Source organism: Amphibalanus amphitrite, unplaced genomic scaffold (assembly GCF_019059575.1).
Source record: "Amphibalanus amphitrite isolate SeventyFive unplaced genomic scaffold, NRLGWU_Aamphi_draft 000004F_arrow, whole genome shotgun sequence".
Classification (NCBI taxonomy): domain Eukaryota; kingdom Metazoa; phylum Arthropoda; class Thecostraca; order Balanomorpha; family Balanidae; genus Amphibalanus; species Amphibalanus amphitrite.
Genome location: NW_024881501.1, coordinates 1,840,690 through 1,863,278, shown reverse-complemented (window position 1 = coordinate 1,863,278; position 22,589 = coordinate 1,840,690). Strand labels below are relative to the sequence as shown.

Here is a 22,589-nt window from a genome sequence, read left to right as displayed (position 1 = left end):
AGCGTTCGGAGAGCGTTCGCGTTCGATCCATTCAAGGACGATATTTTTTAGAATTCGCGTGAATTTTCAGATATTTTAACAAAAGTCTACAAAAGATTTTGAAATACTCTATGGTGTCCATGATGGTGTCTATATGCCGATGCAAATGGCTCAGCTCGTCGTATTATATCCACTATCTTATAGGCCTTTTTAAATAAAATATCGTTTTGAATTGATTTTCAGTTCAAAGTTGAAGTCCACATGACTTTTGATACAAAAAGCTGTATGAGCTGTATATCGAACGCACTACCAAGCGTCACATCAACATGGCAATTCGCAAAATAGTAATGCAAATGTATTATTAATATTATTTGACTTTTATTGGTATAGGTAGTTGCATCTAGAGCGATCGCATAGGACTTGAGCATACATTAGCTGTGGAAATAGCCAAGAAATAGCATTGACATGGAGATGGAAGCAGAGCGTGTTAGTGTTGTGTTGAAGCCAAAGTTTGAACTGTTAGACCCAAATTTTGAGGGTTACAAACTGAATCTTGGCAAAATACCAACTTACAGCAAGAATATTGATCAGGGTAAGGATTTCCAGCCAGGTCATATATAATTTTCATTTGGATTTCACCTTGGTATTTATGATATAGTAGGTAGGTGTACTGGTATTTTATGGCCTGCCTTTGGTACCTATAATGCCTAGGTACCTATCTGCACACAATAAATTAATCACAGTTAGCTTACTTAATGCCGCGTATTTCTGTCAATATTGTCTATTGTATATAACCAATCCTAACTCTTTTGTGGAAGCTGCCATCATTTTTTTTTTTTTTTGCTGAAAAATGTGACTATTTCATCATTGTATTTTATTTTCCAGGTGTTCTCCAGGCCCCAGAGTCAGACAACTATTCATATCAGCAAGTGAGGCTATATGCATTGCACAATCACCTGCTGGAGGATCCATGGTGCACCGGGCTCAATTTCTACTTTGCCGCCTCAGGAGCTGTCCATGTTGCAGCACTTGATGAGGTACCTACTCAAGCACACTTTTTTGAACTTCTGTTGTCTGTGCAGTGTGCATACCATGCTAAATGCCTGTCTGCTTTCCTATTAAGTTCCTGGGTTTGTGTCATTCACTTGTGAATACCTGAAGACATATGAAACTGTCTTCCTGGTTCTCCATCTGCTTAGTATTTCTGTGATGGCTCATGAGTCCCTTCATAATGCTTTCCTTCTTTGTGTTCTTCTTTGTTTTCATTGTGTCCTTTGAGTCTTTGTGGTCTGTTCCCAATACTGAGTTCCTGTGTTCATTTCACTTGCTGATCCCCTGATCTTGCTCTGCTGAGTTACTGTTCAGCATCCTCTGAGTGTTGGTGCTCTCCTCACTAACTTATGTCCCTCTGCTGGCTGGCTCCTGCCCCCCCCCCCTGCTAACTGACTCCTGTCCCCCCTGCTGACTGACTCCTGCCCCCCCCCTGCTGATTCACTCCTATCCCCCCCCCCCCGCTGACTCACTCCCGTCCCCTCTGTGGCTGACTCCAGCTCTTCCCCTCTGCTGTCTGACTCCTATCCCCTCTGCTGTCTGACTCCTATTCCCTCTGCTGTCTGACTCATATTCCCTCTGCTGACTGACTCCTATTCCCTCTGCTGACTGACTCCTATTCCCTCTGCTGACTGACTCCTATTCCCTCTGCTGACTGACTCCTATTCCCTCTGCTGTCTGACTCCTATTCCCTCTGCTGACTGACTCCTATTCCCTCTGCTGTCTGACTCCTATTCCCTCTGCTGACTGACTCCTATTCCCTCTGCTGTCTGACTCCTATTCCTTCTGCTGTCTGACTCCTAATCCCTCTGCTGTCTGACTCCTATTCCCTCTGCTGACTGACTCCTATTCCCTCTGCTGTCTAACTCCTATTCCCTCTGCTGACTGACTCCTATTCCCTCTGCTGTCTGACTCCTAATCCCTCTGCTGTCTGACTCTTATTCCCTCTGTCTGACTCCTATTCCCTCTGCTGACTGACTCCTATTCCCTCTGCTGTCTGACTCCTATTCCCTCTGCTGTCTGACTCCTATTCCCTCTGCTGACTGACTCCCATTCCCTCTGCTGACTGACTGCCGTTCCCGCTCTGCCGGGCGCTGACCGGAGCTCACGCTGGCCGTGCCGCCAGTCGCCGGGTGCGCCGTCCCGTCTGCGCGACACGGCGGTGCTGCAGCTGCCGTCCGGCGGCGCCGCGGACGCTGCCGGCGCGCCCACCCACCCCTCGCTCTGCCTGGCCTCCGAGCGGCTGGCGCTGGTCGCTGACGGGCGCGGCTCGCTGTACGTGGCACAGACCGGGGACCGCCGGCAGCACCAGCCCTGGCAGGTACGGCCGCCGGCGATAGCACCGTCATACGCCAGCTCAACTCACCCGCTGCTGCCGCTGTCAAACACGAGCTCTACTTACGCGTTGATGTGGCCGTCTTTCGTGATGTTAATTTATTTACTGATTTTCATGTGCTACTCTCGTTCTATGGCATTTTACCGATGCTCTTATGATGTGTGAATTAGAGCAGTGCCCGGTATTCTGTCTGTGTTTCGGAAGCAAACTGTGTTAGCTGCAGCCACTAGGTATGCTGTGTCCAGTTGTCCGCTGTCCTTGCCCTGTAGCCGGTGCCCGTGTTTGGCGATCCCGCCAGTCCCGCCTGTCCCGTCTCTGACCCGTGCTCGGCGATCCCGTTCCGGTCAGGTGGCGGCCCGCCTGGAGCCACTGGCCGGCGCCGGGTTCGTGCTGGCCCACTGTGCACTGGACCCGGCCGGCCGGCTGCACGCGCTCACCGAGCACGTGGTGGAGAAGGAGACGGTGCCCGAGTGGCGGCCGGACGGCGGCGCCGAGGCCACCTTCCTCAACCTGCTCACCTGGCTGACCCTGGAGACAGGTGGGCGGCGACCGGGCACCGACGGCAGAGGGGGCGGGGACTGGGCACCGACGGCAGAGAGGGGCCGTGGTCCGATACCCTGGAGACAGGTGGGTGGGCACCGGGCACCGACGGCAGAGGCGGACCGTGGTCCGATACCCTGGAGACAGGTGGGCGGGGACCGGGCACCGACGGCAGGTGGGCGCTGGACCGGGCACCGACGGCAGAGGCGGACCGTGGTCCGATACCGACCCCCAACACAACTAACAACTTTTTTGTTTTTTTTTTTTTTTGTTGTGTTTATTGGGGGTTAGGCCCTTTCGGTCTGACAAGACCATTGCAGAGCCGGAAGGATGATAGGAATTAGGGGGAGACATTGGTCTGGGCAGACACCCTAGAGAGTCGCCGTGGCTGAGCCCGTCCAGAGGACAGGCCGTTCGGACGGGCTCAGCCCCGGTCCGCAACTAACAACTCCGTGAACAAGACATTAAAGAGGAGTAGGTACTCTCTTTATCTTGTCAGACAGTTAGTGCTTTGAGTGATAGATTTAAAATAAAGTGCATTTATTGTTTGACCTTCGCACGACTAAAATAGGGGTGACGACTGTGGGAAGGAACCCAACACCCCTCCCCGTGGTTGGACAGACGCCGACTGTGGGCGGCGGCTGTACCTTAACCCCCCCCCCCCCTCTGTCGGACAGACGCCGACTGTGGGTGGCTACTGTACCCTTACCCCCCCCCTCCCCTCTGTCGGACAGACGCCGACTGTGGGTGGCGCGTGACGCGGCTGCGGCAGGCGGCCACCGCCGGCACGGTGCACTACTCGTGTCTGGAGCAGTCCGGCGGCGCGCTCTGCGTGGCTGCCGACCGGCCGGCGGCGCTGGTGCGCGACTCGCAGAGACCGGCCGCCCCTACCGCTGCCGCTGCCGACACCGGCGCGGGGTCCGGCGCCGGGAACCAGACGGAACCACAGGGTGAGCCTCGGCTGTTTACTGGAGCGCATTGCGTGACCCGCACTGTATGTAACCAGTTGCTGGACTTTGTGATTATTGTAGTGGCTGGTGCTGCAACCGCCGCACGGAGAGACCCTGTTTTAAAGTCACAGCTGGGCTTGATATTAACCCTCGCCCATGTAGGGGGGGGGGGGGGGTTGGTGCAACCCCCCCCCTGAGGTTTTTTCTTAGCTACACGCCGAACCGTTTCAGATAGCTTGCTCAAATTTTCAGTACCCTATGAGGCATCCTTTGCGCAACTTTTAGTATTTTTTTGTCAAGGTCATGTCAGGTCATGGAGTTATGACGTCATAAAGGGAACAACCTCCGGCCAGATTTACGCTAAATTGGAGATTGCTTCACATTGGTATAAATGTCGACTGACCTGACACACTGATGGATTGTTTTAGAATCATAACTGGCTGATTTGACATTGGCACAATGTCCGTTGACCTTTTCAAGGTTACTAAAGGTCAAGGTCAGGTCAGTGACCTCGGTTGACCTGTAATGACTTCTTGCACTTGTATGCCTTTTCGGGGTATTTTGATGCCCTGAATTCGAATTTGCTATCCATTTCAGGCATCGTCGGTTGTTTCTTGTAGTTCATTTTGGGTCAGGGTCAGGTCAGTGACGTCACACGCCTGACGTGACCCAATGCACAAATGACCTTGCAGACTTCCGATGCTCCCAACGCATCATTTTTAGAGTTATGACATCGAAATACACACCAAACGATAGAGAATTGATCAAGGATCACGATAGTGAAGGTTTCAAGTCGATATCTCTTACCGTTTTGCCGCAATCGGCGCGGAAATCTGAAAAAGTTAGATTTTCCCGAAAATTTGACCTTTGACCGGTCATAAGTAGGTCAAATGTTGACCTAGGACCAAAAAATATACCACCAATCGCGAGATCTCGTCGAGAGCAATCCGTTGGTCTTTTCCGCTAAGCTCTACGACCCTCCGTTTTCAAACGCCAGGGGGGGGGTCGCACCAACCCCCCCCCCCCCTGCATGGGCGAAGGTGGCAAAACACCGTTTACGGGCGAGGGTTAACCCGGCAGTTGCTGGGGTATTTCGCCACCCACTGTTTGCTGGGGGGGGGGGGGCATTAAACGCCCCCAGCCGATAACTCGAGAACCAATAGGCGCAGCGAAACGCACGAGGCGGCAAACGAAAGAACGTGACGAGACGCTTCAGATGAGTACTTTAAAGTTGAATTGTGAGGTCACAGGTCGGGTCAAGGTCAGGTCAAACACCTGAAATCGGGCTTTCAGTAGCATGGACTTCAGGACCTCGCAATGGGCGCCTCTCGTCATAAACTCTGTCAAAACGGTGCACAATCCATCATATAGGGCCTACAAGAGTGTCAGCTCCATGTAGGGGTCAGTCAAGCATAGGTCAGGGTCAAGGTCAGGTCAACCGGGTAGGCACATATCCCCGAAAATCAAAACTGATATTCGCAGCCCGTGACATATGTTTTATGGGTAATTTGGGGCGTAGAACACGATGGTGACATTCATTTTATCATATGTGTACGTGTTTGGCTCAAAAAGTTCAATTTAAGAAATGCATGTATCATGGTCGTGAAGTAGTCACGAGAAATTGCCAAGATTCAGTTCAAGATTTTGGAAAATGCGGAACGATAATCAATAATCGAAGATAGCCATTTGATTGTTCATGGTATTGGCAGTCTCATGGCGTTTACTGCATGTCTGTATGTCTGTTCTGTGATTTTATATCATTTTTTGAACATATGCCGTTTTTGGTCGAAAACTCAGAAATCATGACGTCACTAAAACCTCGATATCTCAAAATTTTTCGGACCGATTTTTTTGAAACTTTGTCCCAATAAACTTAAATCAATGCCCTACAGGTACCCAAAATTTGGCGCCCGTTTTTATGCTATGGCGCGGCGAAAAAAGTGGGGGCGTTTAACGCCCCCCCCTCCCCCCCCCCAGCAACTCGCGGGTTAATTTCTTGTGGCTTTTAGTCGTAGCACGCTCCTTGGTCACTGAGTATCGCCGTGTTTAGTTATGTAACAAACCAGTCCGGTGTCCGACGGTACCGGATGATGTTTAGCTTTTACCACAGTGTATATAAATTATAAATAGCTTTTACAAGCTTCTCTACCACACCGTCTTTATTTCTCTGCCGCGCGTTACCACGCCTTGGGAGACCACGTGACTCGTTTTTTCAGCAGCCCCGGCTGACGGCTCCGGCCTCCCTGTCTCCCTGCTCCGCGGGCATCCCTGGTGCCCCGGCTCCGGCCTCCCCGGCTGCGACCTCCCTGGCGCCCTGTCCCCAGCGGCGGATGGTTCGGACTGCGCCGGCCTCTGACCGCCGCCCTGTGCTCTGTGTGCTCTGTGTGCTCTGTGTGCTCTGTGTGCTCTGACGGCGTGTTCTGTCCGCCGGCCTCTGACCGCCGCCGTGTGCTCTGTGTGTTCTGTGTGTTCTGTGTGCTCTGACGGCGTGTTCTGTCCGCCGGCCTCTGACCGCCGCCCTGTGCTCTGTGTGCTCTGTGTGCTCTGTGTGCTCTGACGGCGTGTTCTGTGTGCTCTGTGTGCTCTGACGGCGTGTTCTGTGTGCTCTGACGGCGTGTTCTGTGTGCTCTGACGGTGTGTTCTGTGTGCTCTGACGGCGTGTTCTGTCCGCCGCGGTTCAGCTCCGCCGGCCTCTGACCGCCGCCCTGTGCTCTGTGTGCTCTGACGGCGTGTTCTGTGTGCTCTGTGTGCTCTGTGTGTTCTGTGTGCTCTGTGTGCTCTGTGTGCTCTGACGGCGTGTTCTGTCCGCCGGCCTCTGACCGCCGCCCTGTGTTCTGTGTGCTCTGTGTGCTCTGACGGCGTGTTCTGTGTGCTCTGACGGCGTGTTCTGTCCGCCACAGAGCCGCTGTACCGCTGGAGTCAGACGGCCGATGACGTCACCGTTCAGCTGACGTCACCGGTGGGCTGCGCCGACGGCGTGCGCGTGGTGCTGGAGCCCAGTGAGCTGAGCGTGTCGGCCGGCCAGCAGACGGTGCTGCGCGGCGCGCTACCGGCCGCCATCCGACGGGACGAGAGCACCTGGACTGTGGACGACGGCAGGTAGGAGAGACGGGAGCCCCAGCTGGGCTGTGGACGACGGCAGGTAGGAGAGACGGGAGCACCAGCTGGACTGTGGACGACGGCAGGTAGGAGGGAACACCTGGGCCGTGGACGACGGCAGGTAGGAGAGACGAGAGCACCAGCTGGGCTGTGGACGACTGCAGGTAGGAGAGACGAGAGCACCTGGACCGTGGACGATGGCAGGTAGGAGGGGAGGGATACATGGACCGTGGACGACGGCAGGTAGGAGAGACGAGAGCACCAGCTGGGCTGTGGACGACTGCAGGTAGGAGAGACGAGAGCACCTGGACCGTGGACGATGGCAGGTAGGAGGGGAGGGATACATGGACCGTGGACGACGGCAGGTAGGAGAGACGAGAGCACCACCTGGACCGTGGACGACGGCAGGTAGGAGGGAGGTTGGGTGGTGGATAGTGCTCAATTGAAGTGACCGTTGGATGATTGGAAAGCGATAGTTTCTTACCTCGTGGGCAGAGTTGGCTGTTTGATTTTTTAGCCAGATTATGGGTAGGGTTCTTATGAGAGCTAATAGTCTGCCGAATGTGTTCCGTGCCATTGGCATGTAATCGGTAGAGTGATCTCGAACCGTGGCGGGTGTTGTCTGCTTCCCCCGCCCTGGTAAGGCGAGAGCGACTGGCTGGCGGCGCTGGCGGCTCTGGTTGGCGCTGACCGCTGATCCTCCCGTCCCCCCCCCCCCCCAGGCTGGAGCTGGTGCTGGCCTGCCCTCGCTGACCCTGCCGTCCCCGTCCCTCCCCAGGCTGGAGCTGGTGCTGGCCAAGGTGGAGCGCGGCCAGCGCTGGGCCGAGCTGCTGGTCGGCGACACGCGCGGCCAGCAGACTACCGACGCCGACACGGCCGGCGACGACGCCATGGATACAACGGAACGCAAGCCGGTGAGGGGCCGTACTGAAACGCCCATCCCACGGCACCGCAGTCGCACCTGAGAGGGATCCTATCGAACCGCCCCACTGCGCGGGGTGCGGACCGCAGGCTGGCGACCACAGCAGTCTGCTGCCGACCGCCGGGCGGATACGTATCAGTCCGCTCCTCGACAGTCCGTGCGACCCCTCACCGTCGGCGGGGCTGAGTGTGACGACCCTCTCCGTCTGTATGTCTCCCAGGAGGCGGACCGGGACCGGCCCGGTACTGTGTGTGGTGTGACGACCCTCCCCGTCTGTATGTCTCCCAGGAGGCGGACCCGGACCGGTGGTACCTACTGTGTGTGACGACCCTCCCGGTCTGTGTGTCTCCCAGGAGGCGGACCCGGACCGGTGATCAGTGTCCTGAAATTGATTTTTCGGAGAGTGTGATTGAAGCCGCGAGGACGTCGCTATTTCAAAAGGACGTCGATATCGGTGCGGAGCCTAAGCCACTGAAGCCCTTACCTAAATCTCTTAAAATTAGCGATTTTCACTGGCAATATTGACTAATACCACCTCAAGGCACCTCAAATGATCATATATAGACACAAAGTAATGCCAGTTTACCCCTAGTAAAATACAAAATTCAAGCATTCACCACAAACACCAAAACAACACTTTGAAGATGTCTAGTTCTTGTCCATGATCGTACATAACAGTCAACAACAAATATGCTTCAACAAAAATCAGCCCAAGAGCCAGCGGCTATCACTAAATGTTGACGTCATAAGAGGGATATCATATCGAGCAAGAGGACTGATGTAAAAAAACAGACGTCCAAACAAAGAGGTGGAAAACAACTCGGAAAATTAATTTCCATAGCTTCCTGTTATGAAATTCAATTAAGAAAACTCCAAGGTGGACGCTGAATTTTTCTTGGCTGGAAAAAAATGTGAAATCATTGTGCACTTTTCAGTTTTGTACTGACGTCGATTAAATGGGAATAACAAGGTCAATCGACGTCCCCAACATTGCGTGCATTTTTAAGCCCCAAGGACGACATACTTGAATTAATACTGCTGAAATTCGGTGGCTTTATTTTAATTCAAACAGATAAACATTAAACTTTTCCCCCAACCACTATCAACATATGCAAAATTAACTACTTTTGAAGGGCATGTTCAAGGGGCAGCGCTAACCCGTTACTGTGACCTTCTGAGGGGAAAAAATAATTAAATATGTTACAGTAATTTGATACAAAAGGTATGTTGCGTGCTTATAGATAAATGTCCAAGTAATATATTCGCATGATTAATTTTTATCTATACACTGCACAGTTACTAAAACTGAAAAGTGGAAAACGACGTCCTCAGATCCCTCTATTCCGACATCTTTTCTCCTTCATATGGCAGCATTACCTTCACATGGTAAAGGAAAAAACTTATCCATATATGACGCACAGAAAACAAAAATAAAATAAAACCGCGTTGTTTACTGTTGCGGCAGTTGGCCAGGAAAGGGGAGTTGAGTGTAAGAGTGAGTTTTTGAGGACTTAGGATATATTTATTGTCATTTTGCATAGCCGTGTTTTTAGGCTACAGAGGTGATATTTCTTTTTGTTAGTTTGCTTTTGGTGTTCTATATACCTATCGACTTTTATCTGTCAGGGACGTCGTTTGGCTTTCCGGGACGTCACAAAGAGAATCTGTTAGGTGTGGGTTTCCACCCAAATTCACGAAAATCAGGACACTGCCGGTGATACCTACTGTGTGTGACGACCCTCCCCGTCTGTATGTCTCCCAGGAGGCGGACCCGGACCGGTGATACCTACTGTGTGTGACGACCCTCCCCGTCTGTATGCCTCCCAGGAGGCGGACCCGGACCGGCCCGGACCGGTGGTACTGTGTGTGACCCCTCCCCGTCTGTGTGTCTCCCAGGAGGCGGACCCGGACCGGTGGTACTGTGTGACGACCCTCCCCGTCTGTATGTCTCCCAGGAGGCGGACCCGGACCGGTGATACCTACTGTGTGTGACGACCCTCCCCGTCTGTATGTCTCCCAGGAGGCGGACCCGGACCGGTGATACCTACTGTGTGTGACGACCCTCCCCGTCTGTATGTCTCCCAGGCGGCGGACCCGGACCGGTGGTACCTACTGTGTGTGACGACCCTCCCGGTCTGTGTGTCTCCCAGGAGGCGGACCCGGACCGGCCCGGACCGGTGGTCGGCACGGAGGTGGAGGAGTGCGATGACCTGCCCGAGCACAGTGCTGCCCTCTACCGGATGGACGGAGAGACCGGGGCGGTGACCCACGAGGTGAGCGTCCGAGCGTCCGACGGGCAGAGCTGGGCTGCGGCAGAGTACAGAGATTGGGGGGCCGGGCTGAGCACTGAGCAGTCACCAGTACCTGATGACAGTGTGTGTTGTGTTACACCAGGTCAGTCACCAGTACCTGATGACAGTGTGTGTTGTGTTACACCAGGTCAGTCTGAGCGGTCACCAGTACCTGATGACGGTGTGTGTTGTGTTACACCAGGTCAGTCACGAGTACCTGATGACAGTGTGTTGTGTTACACCAGGCCAGTCTGAGCGGTCACCAGTACCTGGTGACAGTGTGTGTTGTGTTACACCAGGTCAGTCACCAGTACCTGATGACAGTGTGTGTTGTGTTACACCAGGTCAGTCACCAGTACCTGATGACAGTGTGTTACACCAGGTCAGTCACCAGTACCTGATGACAGTGTGTGTTGTGTTACACCAGGTCAGTCACCAGTATCTGACAATGTGTGTTGTGTTACACCAGGTCAGTCGCCAGTACCTGATGACAGTGTGTGTTGTGCTACACCAGGTCAGTCTGAGCGGTCACCAGTACCTGATGACGGTGTGTGTTGTGTTACACCAGGCCAGTCACCATTACCTGATGACAGTGTGTTACACCAGGTCAGTCACCAGTACCTGATGACAGTGTGTTATGTTACACCAGGTCAGTCTGAGCGGTCACCAGTACCTGATGACGGTCCGCCTGTCGGCCGCCGAACCACCGGCCTTCTGCATCAGACACGATGTCGACGGACTCGTCTGGCAGCCCAGCTGTCAGGATAACAGGTCAGTCCAGTATGTCAGGTTAGTCAAGGGTTACAGGTTAATCCATGATGATAGGCCAATTCTGGGTGTCAGGTCAGTCAAGGGTGAAAGGTCTGCTCGGGGTGACAGTCCAGGGTTTCAGTCAGTCCCGCTGGTGACAGTGAGGGTGACAGCTCAGTTCAGATGTCTGACTGTTTTGATGTCGGATGGTGGTTTTGTTTTAACGGTGGAACTGCGGCGGCCCTCAATATTTTGTATCATTGGTTTCATAAATCATTATTTATTCACGGAAGGTGCCAATTTTTTTCCAGGGTAGTATATGTATTCTGTGGTAATTAGGCGCGCCTTCCCTCACTCCCCCCTCCCCTGGTACCGCTCCCCCTCACTCGCTCCCCCCCCCCCCCTCCCGCAGGTACCAGTGTGAACACGTGGGTACGCTGCAGGCGTTCGGCTTCGTGCAGGCGTCTAAACAGCAGCGCAAGTTCATCACCTGCGCCACAGGTGGGTGTCGGTCGGTGACAGACAGACGTCCCCGGTCCGGGCAGAGCGACCCGTCCTTCAGCGCGCCCCGTCCGCCACTGCGGCGTCTGTCACTGCGTGTTTCCAGAACTGCGGACTGTATAGCGGGAGTGGACAGTGGTCTGCACTTGTAGTGTATAGCGGGAGCCCGGACTGGCTTTGTTTGCATACTGCGGCTGTCTGGCATATAACTTATGGCTAACTTATTGCTAGTTATGACAATAGGCCCATCCACGCCTCCAGGTCACTGGGGAGGGAGGACATCGGTCCTTCCGCCCCAATGTCTCGTATCTCACCCCAGTAACCGGTGTCGCTCCCCGCACACCCCTCGTACGCGCTGGTCTGTGGCCCGTGGCCCGCCCCAGTGTGGCCCGTGTCCCGCCCCAGTGTGACCGGTGTCCCGCCCCCCTCAGACCTCTCGTACGCGCTGGTGTGTGAGACGTCCCGGCACGTGTACATCTACCACCAGCCGTCGGCTGTCGACGGAGACCTGCGCAACAGAAAGTCCGGGAGGCGCGTCAGAGAGGTGAGTAGGGCCGGGCGCGCCGGCCGACCGGCCAGGTCGGGTCGGGTGGGGTAGAGGGTGTGTGGAGTCACCCGCTGTGGGCTAAGGGATCGACGGGAGGCCTTAAGCCAAATGTCAGCGGCTGGTGGAGGTGTGCTCACTGAGCCTTGACAACCCTCTGAGCCCGAACGTTTCACCTAGTTGTAACCATGTCAGCACTCTGAAATTGTTCAGTTGTCACGCGGAGTCGTGGCCGGACGCTGCAGAACGGTGCTCGAACTGCGATCCAGCTGGGGTGGCTATGCTGCCCTCTGTGTGCTGCAGTTATTTCCCTCTGCGTACTCCTGTGTGTTTCGCTCCGTGTACTGTTGTCTACTGATGTGTGTTTCCCTGATCCCTCTGTGTACTGTTATAACCTCTGTGTAGTGTTGTTTGTTTCCCTCTGCACTGTTGCGTGTTTCCCTCTGTGAACTGACGCTTCTCTTTGTGTAATGCCGTTTTTTCTCTGTTTTCTGATGTGTTCCTTCTCTATGCTGACGTCTCCATATATTAACTGATTTGTTTCCTTCGGTTTACCGATTTGCTGACTGCTGAGCTGCAGCTGACCTCTGTACATATTGATGAGTGATGTGTTTCCCTCTTAATGTTGTTGTGCTTTCTTGTGTGTACTGTTGATTCCCTCTGTGTACTGATGTGCATCTCCCTCTGTGAAGGATCTGCTGAATGTTGATGTGCTACCCTCCGCGCACGAATGTACTGCCGTCTGTATAGTGTATACTGATACTTCCCTCTGTACCGATGTGGTACTACTGTGTATTTCTCTCTGTGTGATGTGTACTGTTGTGTGTTTCCCTCTGTGTAGTGTGTGCTGTGTGTTTCCCCCTGTGTACCGTCGTCCTGCCCTCTCTGTGCTTATGTTTCCCTCTCTTATGCTGATGTTTCCCTCTGTGTACCGTTGTGCTGCCCTCTGTGTACTGATGGTTCGCTCGGCGGCCGCCAGGTGTCTCGCCAGCAGGTGGTCAGTCTGGAGGACCAGGCGCCGATTCTCGGGGTGACGGCCGCCCCCGGCGCCATCTTTGTCCTCACCGCCGGTCAGCTGCACGCGCTGGTGCTGGGCGGCCAGGGGGGTCAGGTGGGGGATCAGTGAGGTCAGCTGGGCGACCAGGGAGGTCAGCTGGGCGACCTGTCAGGTCAGCTGGGGGACCTGTGAGCTCAGGTCAGCTCAGCAACCAGTGAGGCTCTGCGAGACCTGCTGGCCGGATGAAGTTCAGTCCGACGCCGGCTCAGTCATCGGCCGGCATAGTCCGGCCAGTCGGCTGCTCAGTCCGATGAGCCGGCTCAGTCGGCTGCTCAGTCCGATGAGCCGGCTCAGTCAGCGGGGGTTCAGTCCGGCGAGCCGGCTCAGCAGCGGGAGGTTCAGTCCGGCGAGCCGGCGGACGCAGACGCCCCGGGCCGTTCGTCGTGTGATTTCTGGCAATTCCGCTCGTCGGAGGTGCTTTGGACGTTTTGTACTGCCCATTTCGAATGAATATATGTGAATTTATGTTTACCAGTGATTCTATTTGGTGTGCGTTATTCGCTACAAATGGTCCGGAGAGTCTTCGTCAACAGGCAATGAAGTAACTATTCGTGCTCTGCATTCATCTACACGAGCAAACGCATGTATCCCTTTCTCTTCTTGCCTTTCTTCTTCTTGCCCCTGTTTTTTGGAACATGCGAGCCCAGGCGAATCCGGCTAAATGTTTCTCTACCGGCCTCTGGCATTGCAGGGTTTGCGTAAATTGGCTGAACAGCCAGCTCTGGATATGTGTGAGATGATGTGCTCTCACATCCTGGAACACACTGAAGTCCATCCCCCGATCGGCGGCATTGTATCGTCTTTGGTGTTGGTCAGTTGTCCACGACTTTGGGTGCACGGCAGCAGAGCTCGGTTTGCGTGCGAGGCGGCTACTCACGTGGAACAAACGACACGTGCCCGTACATGTGTCATATTTCGGACCAGCTTGTGACAACCTAAACTCATGTACAGGGTGTTTCACAATAAACGTTACTTTTGATAAGCTTTTAAAATGACCTCAGCTATTCGTATGCCCATAAATTCCATATTCATTTTGTTGCAAATTCTTTCGGTTTTTTTATCCTTACAAAAACTATGACGAATCATCAACTGCATTCTTTATGTACGTGCAATGTGCACACCATCAAAACAGGTCAATTCGCTGTTAAGCTTCAGGGTCCTTCACAATGAATGTTGCTTTTCAAACGACGATGTTTCAGTGACATGTATTACAATATGGCTCATGAGTATTACCTCATGAGACAGCAGAACAGTAGGACTGATGAACATATAACTTTCAGTTCAGCACCCTTCACGGGTTCTCCACTATGCCACCCTTCCGTCTGACTTTTTCAACCAGATTCTCTGGGATCGCCGTCCGGCCAGGAGTCGGAGCTGGTCTCGTGTTTGCAGTCTTCTGGAACCTTTCTACTACCCGTTTGAAAGACATTTTTGACGGAATATCCTTCCTCCTTTTAAATGGCTACCGAAACTCCGTCGCACTGCGGTCAGACTCCGCAAAGCGCCGTAATGCATGACCACCCATAACGCCTCATCATCTGTACACGGCGAATTGACCCGTTTTGACGGTGTTGGCATTGCACGTCCATACTGATGGAACCGTTGACGGTTTGTAAAAAAAAAATGTAAGGACCAAAAACCGCTACAAATTTGCAGCAAAATGCATATAAAATTTACGCGCTTACGAACAAGTAAGATCTTCATTTAAGCTATTCAAAAGTAGCATTTATTGTGAAACACCCTGTAGGTAGCCATGCCGCGATGGGAACAAAGGAACGCGATTCTTAACCCGCGCCCAAGTGTGTGGGGGTGTTTGAACACCCGCCCCCCCCCCCCCCTGCGGTTCTTTGGCATACCTTACCGGGCATCCTTTCCCCACCTTCCCTGAAAATTTTAGACCCAGGTCACCTCAGGTCAGGTCACCAGGTCAATCGAAGTGACCCAACCTCCAAAAAACTTTGGGGTCCAGCCACGGCCATAGTGGTTGACAGAAAGTTTTGAAACTTTCAGGACTTCAATAACTCATTGGTACCTACAATTCGTATTTCTCGGAATTTTGATATCGGTGACCTCGGGTCAGATCATTTTTTGGGTGCCTCCATTTTAAACCTATGGGGAAAAGGCGGTATCTACGATGTGTCATAGCTACTGGCTAGGAAACGTTGATAAGTTGTGTTAGATGTGTTTTCATAAAAGGAGAGGCGGTTACAAGACTATTTTATGATCTTGACCTTTCAAGGTCATATCAGGTCATCTGGTCTGGACGGTACTGCATAGGCAGGTATTGGTGTATTGGACCTCTCACCTCTGGACCACGAATAATGACCTAAGCACAAATCCTACATTTGTGCCCTGTCGCCAGTTATATTGGCTCTTCTCACCTAGTTGGATCTTACTCTCACTTCATTATTTTACGAAATAACGCAGATGATTGAAAAAGTGACATTTTCAAAACTTTTTTTTCATTGACCTCTGGTGACCTCAATATTGACCTGAGGTAAAAAAATGACTGAAGTAAATTCGTAATGATTTTTGACGAGCTTTCCATTGCTTTTTTCCGTTTCTTTCTACGATGCCTAGGAGCCGAGTTAGTGGGGGGGGGTTCAAACACCCCCCCCCCCACACACACACACCAGGTCGTGGAAAATCCAGACTGACACTGGGGCGCGGGTTAAGCGCGGTACGTTGTCCGGCTGGTCTGGTGCTGGTCTGCCGCGGTCCGCCGTCCGTGCCCCTCCCTGTCCTGGGCGCTGTCATCGTAACTATCGGACCCGGCCCCTGGCACTGCGCGGCCCACACGGCGGTGCCGGTTTCCTCACTGCCGGCGGCGGTCACCATACTGTCCCTTCTCGGGTCACCTGGAGCCAGCGGCGCCTGCTGACAGCGGCCCCTACGTAGCCTCTGTCGCTAACCGCTCGGTGTAGGTCTGGTCTCTGCTCTGACCTCTGCTCTGACCTGAGCCTTGGCTTCTCCGCTGCCTTGGCATGATGTGTGCCTCTGATGTGACCTATGTTGTGATCTGTAAAGTGACATCTGGTGTCACCTCTGTCTGGTATGACCTGTGTGACCTCTGGTATGACTTCTGTTTTACCTCTGGTGTAACCTCTGCTCTGACCTCTGATCTGACCTTTGGTGTGACCTCTGCTCTGACCTCTGATCTGACCTTTGGTGTGACCTCTGGTCTGACCTCTGCTCTGACCGGCGCGGTGGTCTGACCTCTGGCCTCGCTCGACCCACCGTGACCCGGCGGCGGGGCCGTGCGGCGGTGGGCGGCGCTGTGCGCTGTGGTGCCGCCGCTGGTCCTTTTTGCCGGTGGCGGCGGTGGCGGTGGCGGGGGCGCGCTCAGGTGTCCCGGGGGTCGCCGGCCGGTGCCAGTGTCTGTGACCTGCCGTCCCGCGCCGTATCGGTACCGGGCGGCAGCGGCCGCTCTCAGGCCGGCGCGCTGGGAGCCCGGTATGTGGCGGCGCGCCGGTGGATCGGGTGGCCGCTCGCAGTGTCCGGTGTCGGCCGCTGGCCCATCCAGTGCGCCGAGTCGGTTATTGAATCAGACGCAGCCCTCCATCGTAATTAAGGGTGAAGTGTCGAGACACTATTAGCATGCATCCAACGAACAACGAGAGAGAGAGAGAGAGAGAGAGAGAGAGAGAGAGAGAGAGAGAGAGAGAGAGAGAGAGAGAGAGAGAGAGAGAGAGAGAGAGAGAGAGAGAGAGAGAGAGAGAGAGAGAGAGAGAGAGAGAGAGAGAGAGAGAGAGAGAGAGAGAGAGAGAGAGAGAGAGAGAGAGAGAGAGAGAGAGAGAGAGAGAGAGAGAGAGAGAGAGAGAGAGAGAGAGAGAGAGAGAGAGAGAGAGAGTGAGAGGGGGAGGGAGTGCTAATGGAGAAAGGTATTTTTTATCTCGCTGGGCCGTTTTGTGACATGTCAGCAATATTTTAGCCGTTGTCATCAGCCTGCCTTTTTTACTGATATGCATTTGTTGTGGTACCGGAAACCGCCAATATATCAACTATGTACGTATAACGAGATTTTGGTAAGGCTCCGTTACAGATCAGAGGGGTTCTTCCATTGAAACTCTGTGGTCGTTGGCTTGCAGTGGTTGGGTTTGCTGGGTGCGGGCCGGACAGCGGTGGTGCGGCCATCGCTCCCTCACGGACGGGCTTCTGGCAGCTCTGAGTTCCTGCTGTCACCGGGTCCCGGGGAAGGGAGACTGTCAGTCATCCCGTCTTGGACTCTTGGACGGCCTCCCGGTGAAGTACAGTCCTGGATCCCCCCCCCCCCCCACCCCCACCCCGGTGAAGGCCGGCGCGGTACCGGTACCGTCCTGGATCCCTCTCCCCCCCCCCCCCCCACCCACCCCGGTGAAGGCCGGCGCGGTACCAGTACCGTCCTGAACGCCCCACCTCCACTCCGGTGAAGGCCGGCGCGGTACCGGTAGCTGACCCGCCGTAAAACTGTACAAAGTCAGGGACGGCCGGCCGGTCGGCTGCAGCAGCTTGTCGCAGGCGAGGAAAAAAACGCCGTAGCGCTGCAGCGCTGACCGGGAGACGCCGCTGCTCGGGCTCCGTCAGCTCACCGTGTGGAGGTTATGAGCAGAGATGGCAAAAGGTGAACATTTTTGGAACCAGACTCGAACCAGACCGACTGGACATTTCTAGAACCAGCCAGACCCGGTCAAAGTAGAATCGGAACCAGTTGGACCCGTTCCCCAATAGTCAACGAATATAAACTGTTTGGTATCATTTGGTGCATCAAGCAATTTTTTTTATAACGGGGAATGCTTACGAGCAGCAGTGTGCAAAAAATCATAGCTTGGGCAAATGTTGGTTTTCTTGTCATTCACTCTATATTTTGCAATCAAGTTTAATAGGTATGCGATAAGAAGTATGGTTTATGGTAGAATCCGGTTGGACCCGTCAAAAAGTTTCCAGGAACCGATCTGGACCCTTATGGATCCAGACTGGTTCCATGGACCGGTTCCTCGGGTCCACATTTTGCCACCTCCAGTTATGAGTTCCCTCAGTCCGCTTGTGCTCCATCAGCCCACTGCGCTGGGACTATAGCGGCGATCTGCACTACGGTGCCGGTGAGTACGCGGCGCACGTTTGGAAATCAATCATGCTTAGACGAGCTAACGGCTGCTGTCGGCCGCGGCCGATCACCATACCGCAGCGCGGGACCGGTCCCGGCCGAGCCGCCGAGCTGTTCGGGCGCGCCGCGGACCGTCGTGCAGCGTGCTGTACCTACGGCCAATTACACGGCGCTGCCGCCGAGCGGCCTTGACTGCCGGCCGGCGCGCCGCCGTGTGCAGCCGAGCACAGGGTCAGCTACATGAAAAACGCCGGCTCCGACCAGCCGGTCGTGCCGAGCGCGGCTTCTGTTCGGCGGCCGAACGGGCAGAGCGGGCTCCCGGAGTCCTGTTCACCCGGCGACGGCCGCAGGGCGCTGCTAAAGCACGGGTCACACCGCCTGCCGGACCAGTCGCACTGGGGACATATCTAATCCAGTCCTCACGCTCATCATTGGCATCCGTCATTGACGTAATTCTGCTTTAGAGAACAGCTTTTAACGTCAGTTAAGTGATTCTTGGCGTCGTCAGCATTGTGAGCGTCATGGAAACGCTGTAGATACTGGCTGCCGGCGGCGCCGACGGACCGTGTGAGATCGGACCGAGCCTGCCTGTGTGGTGTGTGGTCTGCCTAACGCCCGGTGTCGGTGGCGGCGGTGCAGGCCGCGACAAATGCGCCCGCCCCGCTCTGCGGCCGCGCTGTGCTGCTGCGGTGTGTCGGCCGCGCTGTGCTGTTGCGGTGTGTCGGCCGCGCTGTGCTGTTGCGGTGTGTCGGCCGCGCTGTGCTGTTGCGGTGTGTCGGCCGCGCTGTGCTGTTGCGGTGTGTCGGCCGCGCTGTGCTGTTGCGGTGTGTCGGCCGCGCTGTGCTGTTGCGGTGTGTCGGCCGCGCTGTGCTGTTGCGGTGTGTCGGCCGCGCTGTGCTGTTGCGGTGTGTCGGCCGCGCTGTGCTGTTGCGGTGTGTCGGCGCGGCCGACTCGGCCCGGTGATGGACGGTGGACGTGTCTATGACTCTGGGTGGGACGGCCGCCGGTGGGAAGCGCCGAGTACCTATCTATACATTATACGCCGCTACTACCGGCCCGGCGGCCGTCAGTATGGTGCTGCTGCCTTTATGACATATTTTGGCAGGGGATGGAAATAAAACGCTGTCGACACAAAATTGATCGCTTGGTCGTATTGGGAACTTCACATAGGTAGGTACAGCCCACCGCTAAAGTAATGTAGGGTTTTACCAATCTCAACGGTTGGCTTTGACTGGCGCTTGTTTAATGCGGAGTGATCGAAAAGTAGATGTCAATAGCTAAAGTTGCAGCTGCAAGGGTGACGATACATATAAGCCACATTCAAAGCTTCATTGTAGTCTGGCTAATCGTTCCTAAGCTTCAGAAGTAGAACATACCCATGACTGAAACCACTCATTACTTCTGCTGTGGACTGTACCTATGTGCGTACATACGTGTCATGTAAGACGTTAAGTCTACGGTAAAATAATGCTACCGGTCAGACATGTGCACTGTGCATGGATCCCAGATCCCAGAAAATGCCAATGGGTCTAGGGTCTGACTCTGGACCCCCGGATCTTGTTCTCGGATCCGATGAGATCGTAAATCCAGCTCTCACCTTTATTGTGAGTTATATTGATTTCATAAATCCGAACCTTTGTTTTGTATAGGAATCCGGTGAGATCATGGATTTTTACTTAATAGTCAGCACATATGGAAACCCTCAAGAAATACTTGTTGCAATTCGCAACATACGTATCTGTTTTAGGGATCTTATGTGATATAGCATCACAGTCCTTAGTGTTGTGGCTGTTATTGACATGTAGGTAACCGTCTGGAAGCTCGGTTTTACCTGTTACGTATGGTGGGATCCACTCGGATCATAGATCCCTGTTCTTGGTTTGTCGTCAACTGTCCTATCACAGATCCTGGGACTTGGATATTTTTTAGCGTGGAATGTGTAGGTACATTGGGATTATAGATACCTACCTACTAACTGTTATGGTTTTACATTTAAGTCTACGTTAATAATGGTTCGATAGCAAATTAATTATCGTCGCGATTCCGCCGCCCCAGACGCACACGCGCACTCCCGATGTGAACTGTATTGAGTCCGGCTGACGACTGCACAACAATACTCTTTACTCAAGGACGCCGGAAGCTGCCGGGCGGCACAGCCTACCATCAGGCGCCGGCCGGCGCCGCGGCGGCTGGCAACAGCTGTCAGCTGACTGCGCCGGCAGAGTTCGTGCCGGCTCAGTAGCACGCATCACAACACCTCCCCCCAGACGTGGGGGAGACAACACGTCTCAAGAACAAAAACGGTGCCTCCGACAAACACAAACGCACCAACGCGTGTCAGCGCACGATGGCTACACGAACTCGTACACTGGGTCCGACCAAGTCACAGTCAGCCTCTTAGGCTGTCGACGAAGTCGTTTGCTGCGCCTCACAGAGGCGTCAGGCGCGGGGGTCGCTCCGCCAGGGCGGCTGCGGGGGACTTTGTCAGCGACTGGGGTCCCGCTGTCGGCGTTCCTGGTTCGGGCGCTGTCGCCGTCTTCGGTGATGGCGTCTCGGCTGCCATCGGGTGACGTGGTCACCATCGGCCGCAGCGGGCGGAGGTATCGTCGATTCCGCCAGTAGGTGCGGCCGCTTGGCAGGCGAGCGAGGTAGTCTCGGCGGCTGCCGATGCCAACGACGACGCCTGTCCGGTCCCACAAACCAGTCTTCGGATCTTGCAGGAGAACCTGTTGACCGATGCGCAGAGGTCTCAGCGAGCGGGCGCTCGCGTCGTAGCGCTCTGCGGTCTGGGACTTCAGAGCGGCTGCTCTCTCATCACACTCCTCCGCCGCGCGCTGCCACACCTCGGCAAACGCTCGGTGGTGGGCTGGCACGGTAGAGCGCAGCGGGTGACCGTACAGAATCTGGGCCGGCGAGCGACCATCGGCCCGAGGCGCGTTCCGCAGCTCCAAGAGGCCGTGCGCGAACGCGTCATTGTCCAGGTTGCCTCGGTCGCTGACCTTCTGCACGAGCCTCTTCACTGCCTTCACTGCAGATTCCGCATGTCCGTTTGACTGAGGAAAATGCGGAGTGGAGATCTCGTGGGTCACTCCCCACCGTCGCAGGAAGTCACGGGTGTGACGGGCTGCGAACTGCGGCCCTCCGTCCGTTCGCAGAGTCTTGGGTGCCCCAGTGGCCGCGAAGGCGACCCTCAGGCTGGACACCAGGTCCTTCGCCGACGTCTCTCCAGAGCAGTGGAAGACGAACGGCCATCCAGAGAGGCGATCTACGTATACAAGATACGTGCGACCAGCCCACGAAAAATAGTCCGCTGAGACGGCCTCGAAGACTCGAGTTGGCACCGCCTCGGAGACTAGCGGCTCCTTTTGCTGGCTCGGAAGATACATCTGGCAGGACTTGCACGCTGCGACGAGGTTAGCGATGTCCTGGTCAAGCCCGGGCCAGTAGACAACTTGTCTAGCCCGACGCTTGGTGCGCTCCACACCTTGATGGCTGGCGTGAAGCCGCTCGAGCGTCTCCCGACGCAGACTCTGAGGAATCAGGAGTCGCTGCCCGCATACCAACAGGCTGCCGTCCACGGCGAGACGGTCTCTAGCTGTCCAGTAGGGCCGCAGCGTCGGCTCCAGCTGCGACTTGTGGTCTGGAAAGCCAGCCAAGACCACGTCTCGGAGGGCGCGGAGCTCTGCATCACGCTCAGACGCCGCCCGGACCCTCTGCAGAGTAGCGTCCGGGAACAGTGAGTCGTCCTCGGTCGGATCAGCCGTGGCGATTCTGGCGATCAAGCTTGCGATCTGGTGGGCTTCCTCCTTCTCCGCCTCTTCGTCGTCTGGAGTCGGAGTATCCACCGGTGCCCGGGAGAGCGCATCCGGGATCGCGTGCAGTTTCCCTTGCCGCCAGACAGCGACGAAGTTGAACGGCGTGAGACGTTGCCGTAGCCGTTGCAGTCGCGGGTTGTCGATGTCGATGAGGCTCTTGGAGTTCAGCACTGGAACGAGCGATCGGTGGTCTGTGACCACCTCGAACTGCTGCATGCCCGAGAGGTACATGCTGCACTTCCGACAAGCCCATGCAACTGCCAACATCTCAATCTCGCAGACGGCGTAGCGGGACTCCACATCGGTCAGGAAACGAGACCCACACTGGATCAGTTTCCATCGTCCATCTGCATCCTGTTGCCGCAGACAGAAACCCAGCCCTCGTAGGCGAGCGGCGTCGGTCTCCAGGACTGTCCGGCGCCGCGGGTCAAAGAAGTCGAGGACTGGTGGCGAGACCAGCGCCTTCTTCACATCACTGAAAGCTTTGGAGTGCAGCGGCGTCCACACCCACTCGTTCTTCGGTCGCAGGAGGTGTCTCAGAGGCTCGGCGGCGGCCGAGACGTCTGGTGAGAAGTCACCCAGCTGGTTCACGAGACCGAGAAACGATCTGAGGTCCGTGAGGCACGCCGGCTGCGAAAACTCCGCGATGGCTCGCACCTTCTTGTTGTCTGC

At 55.0% G+C, this 22,589-nt stretch overlaps 1 protein-coding gene across 1 annotated transcript; it reads left to right on the top strand.

Annotated features, from left to right (window-relative positions):
• The first annotated feature begins 15 nt into the window (after positions 1 to 15).
• Positions 16 to 13,490, top strand: LOC122377382 (nudC domain-containing protein 1-like). Its single transcript, XM_043357341.1, has 12 exons — positions 16 to 571; positions 865 to 1,016; positions 2,156 to 2,350; positions 2,714 to 2,903; positions 3,640 to 3,855; positions 6,756 to 6,954; positions 7,733 to 7,868; positions 10,027 to 10,149; positions 10,817 to 10,938; positions 11,330 to 11,418; positions 11,850 to 11,962; positions 12,942 to 13,490. Exons 1-12 carry the CDS (start codon positions 445 to 447, stop codon positions 13,086 to 13,088), a joined length of 1,809 nt encoding a protein of 602 aa, XP_043213276.1. The 5' UTR covers positions 16 to 444; the 3' UTR covers positions 13,089 to 13,490.
• Positions 13,491 to 22,589: the final 9,099 nt, after the last annotated feature.

Coding starts and splice junctions, on each gene's coding strand:
- LOC122377382 (XM_043357341.1), top strand. CDS start 445: ATGGAGATGGAAGCAGAGCGTGTTAGTGTTGTGTTGAAGCCAAAGTTT. Junction 2,351..2,713: donor GGCAGCACCAGCCCTGGCAG/GTACGGCCGCCG, acceptor CGTTCCGGTCAG/GTGGCGGCCCGCCTGGAGCC. Junction 3,856..6,755: donor GAACCAGACGGAACCACAGG/GTGAGCCTCGGC, acceptor TGTCCGCCACAG/AGCCGCTGTACCGCTGGAGT.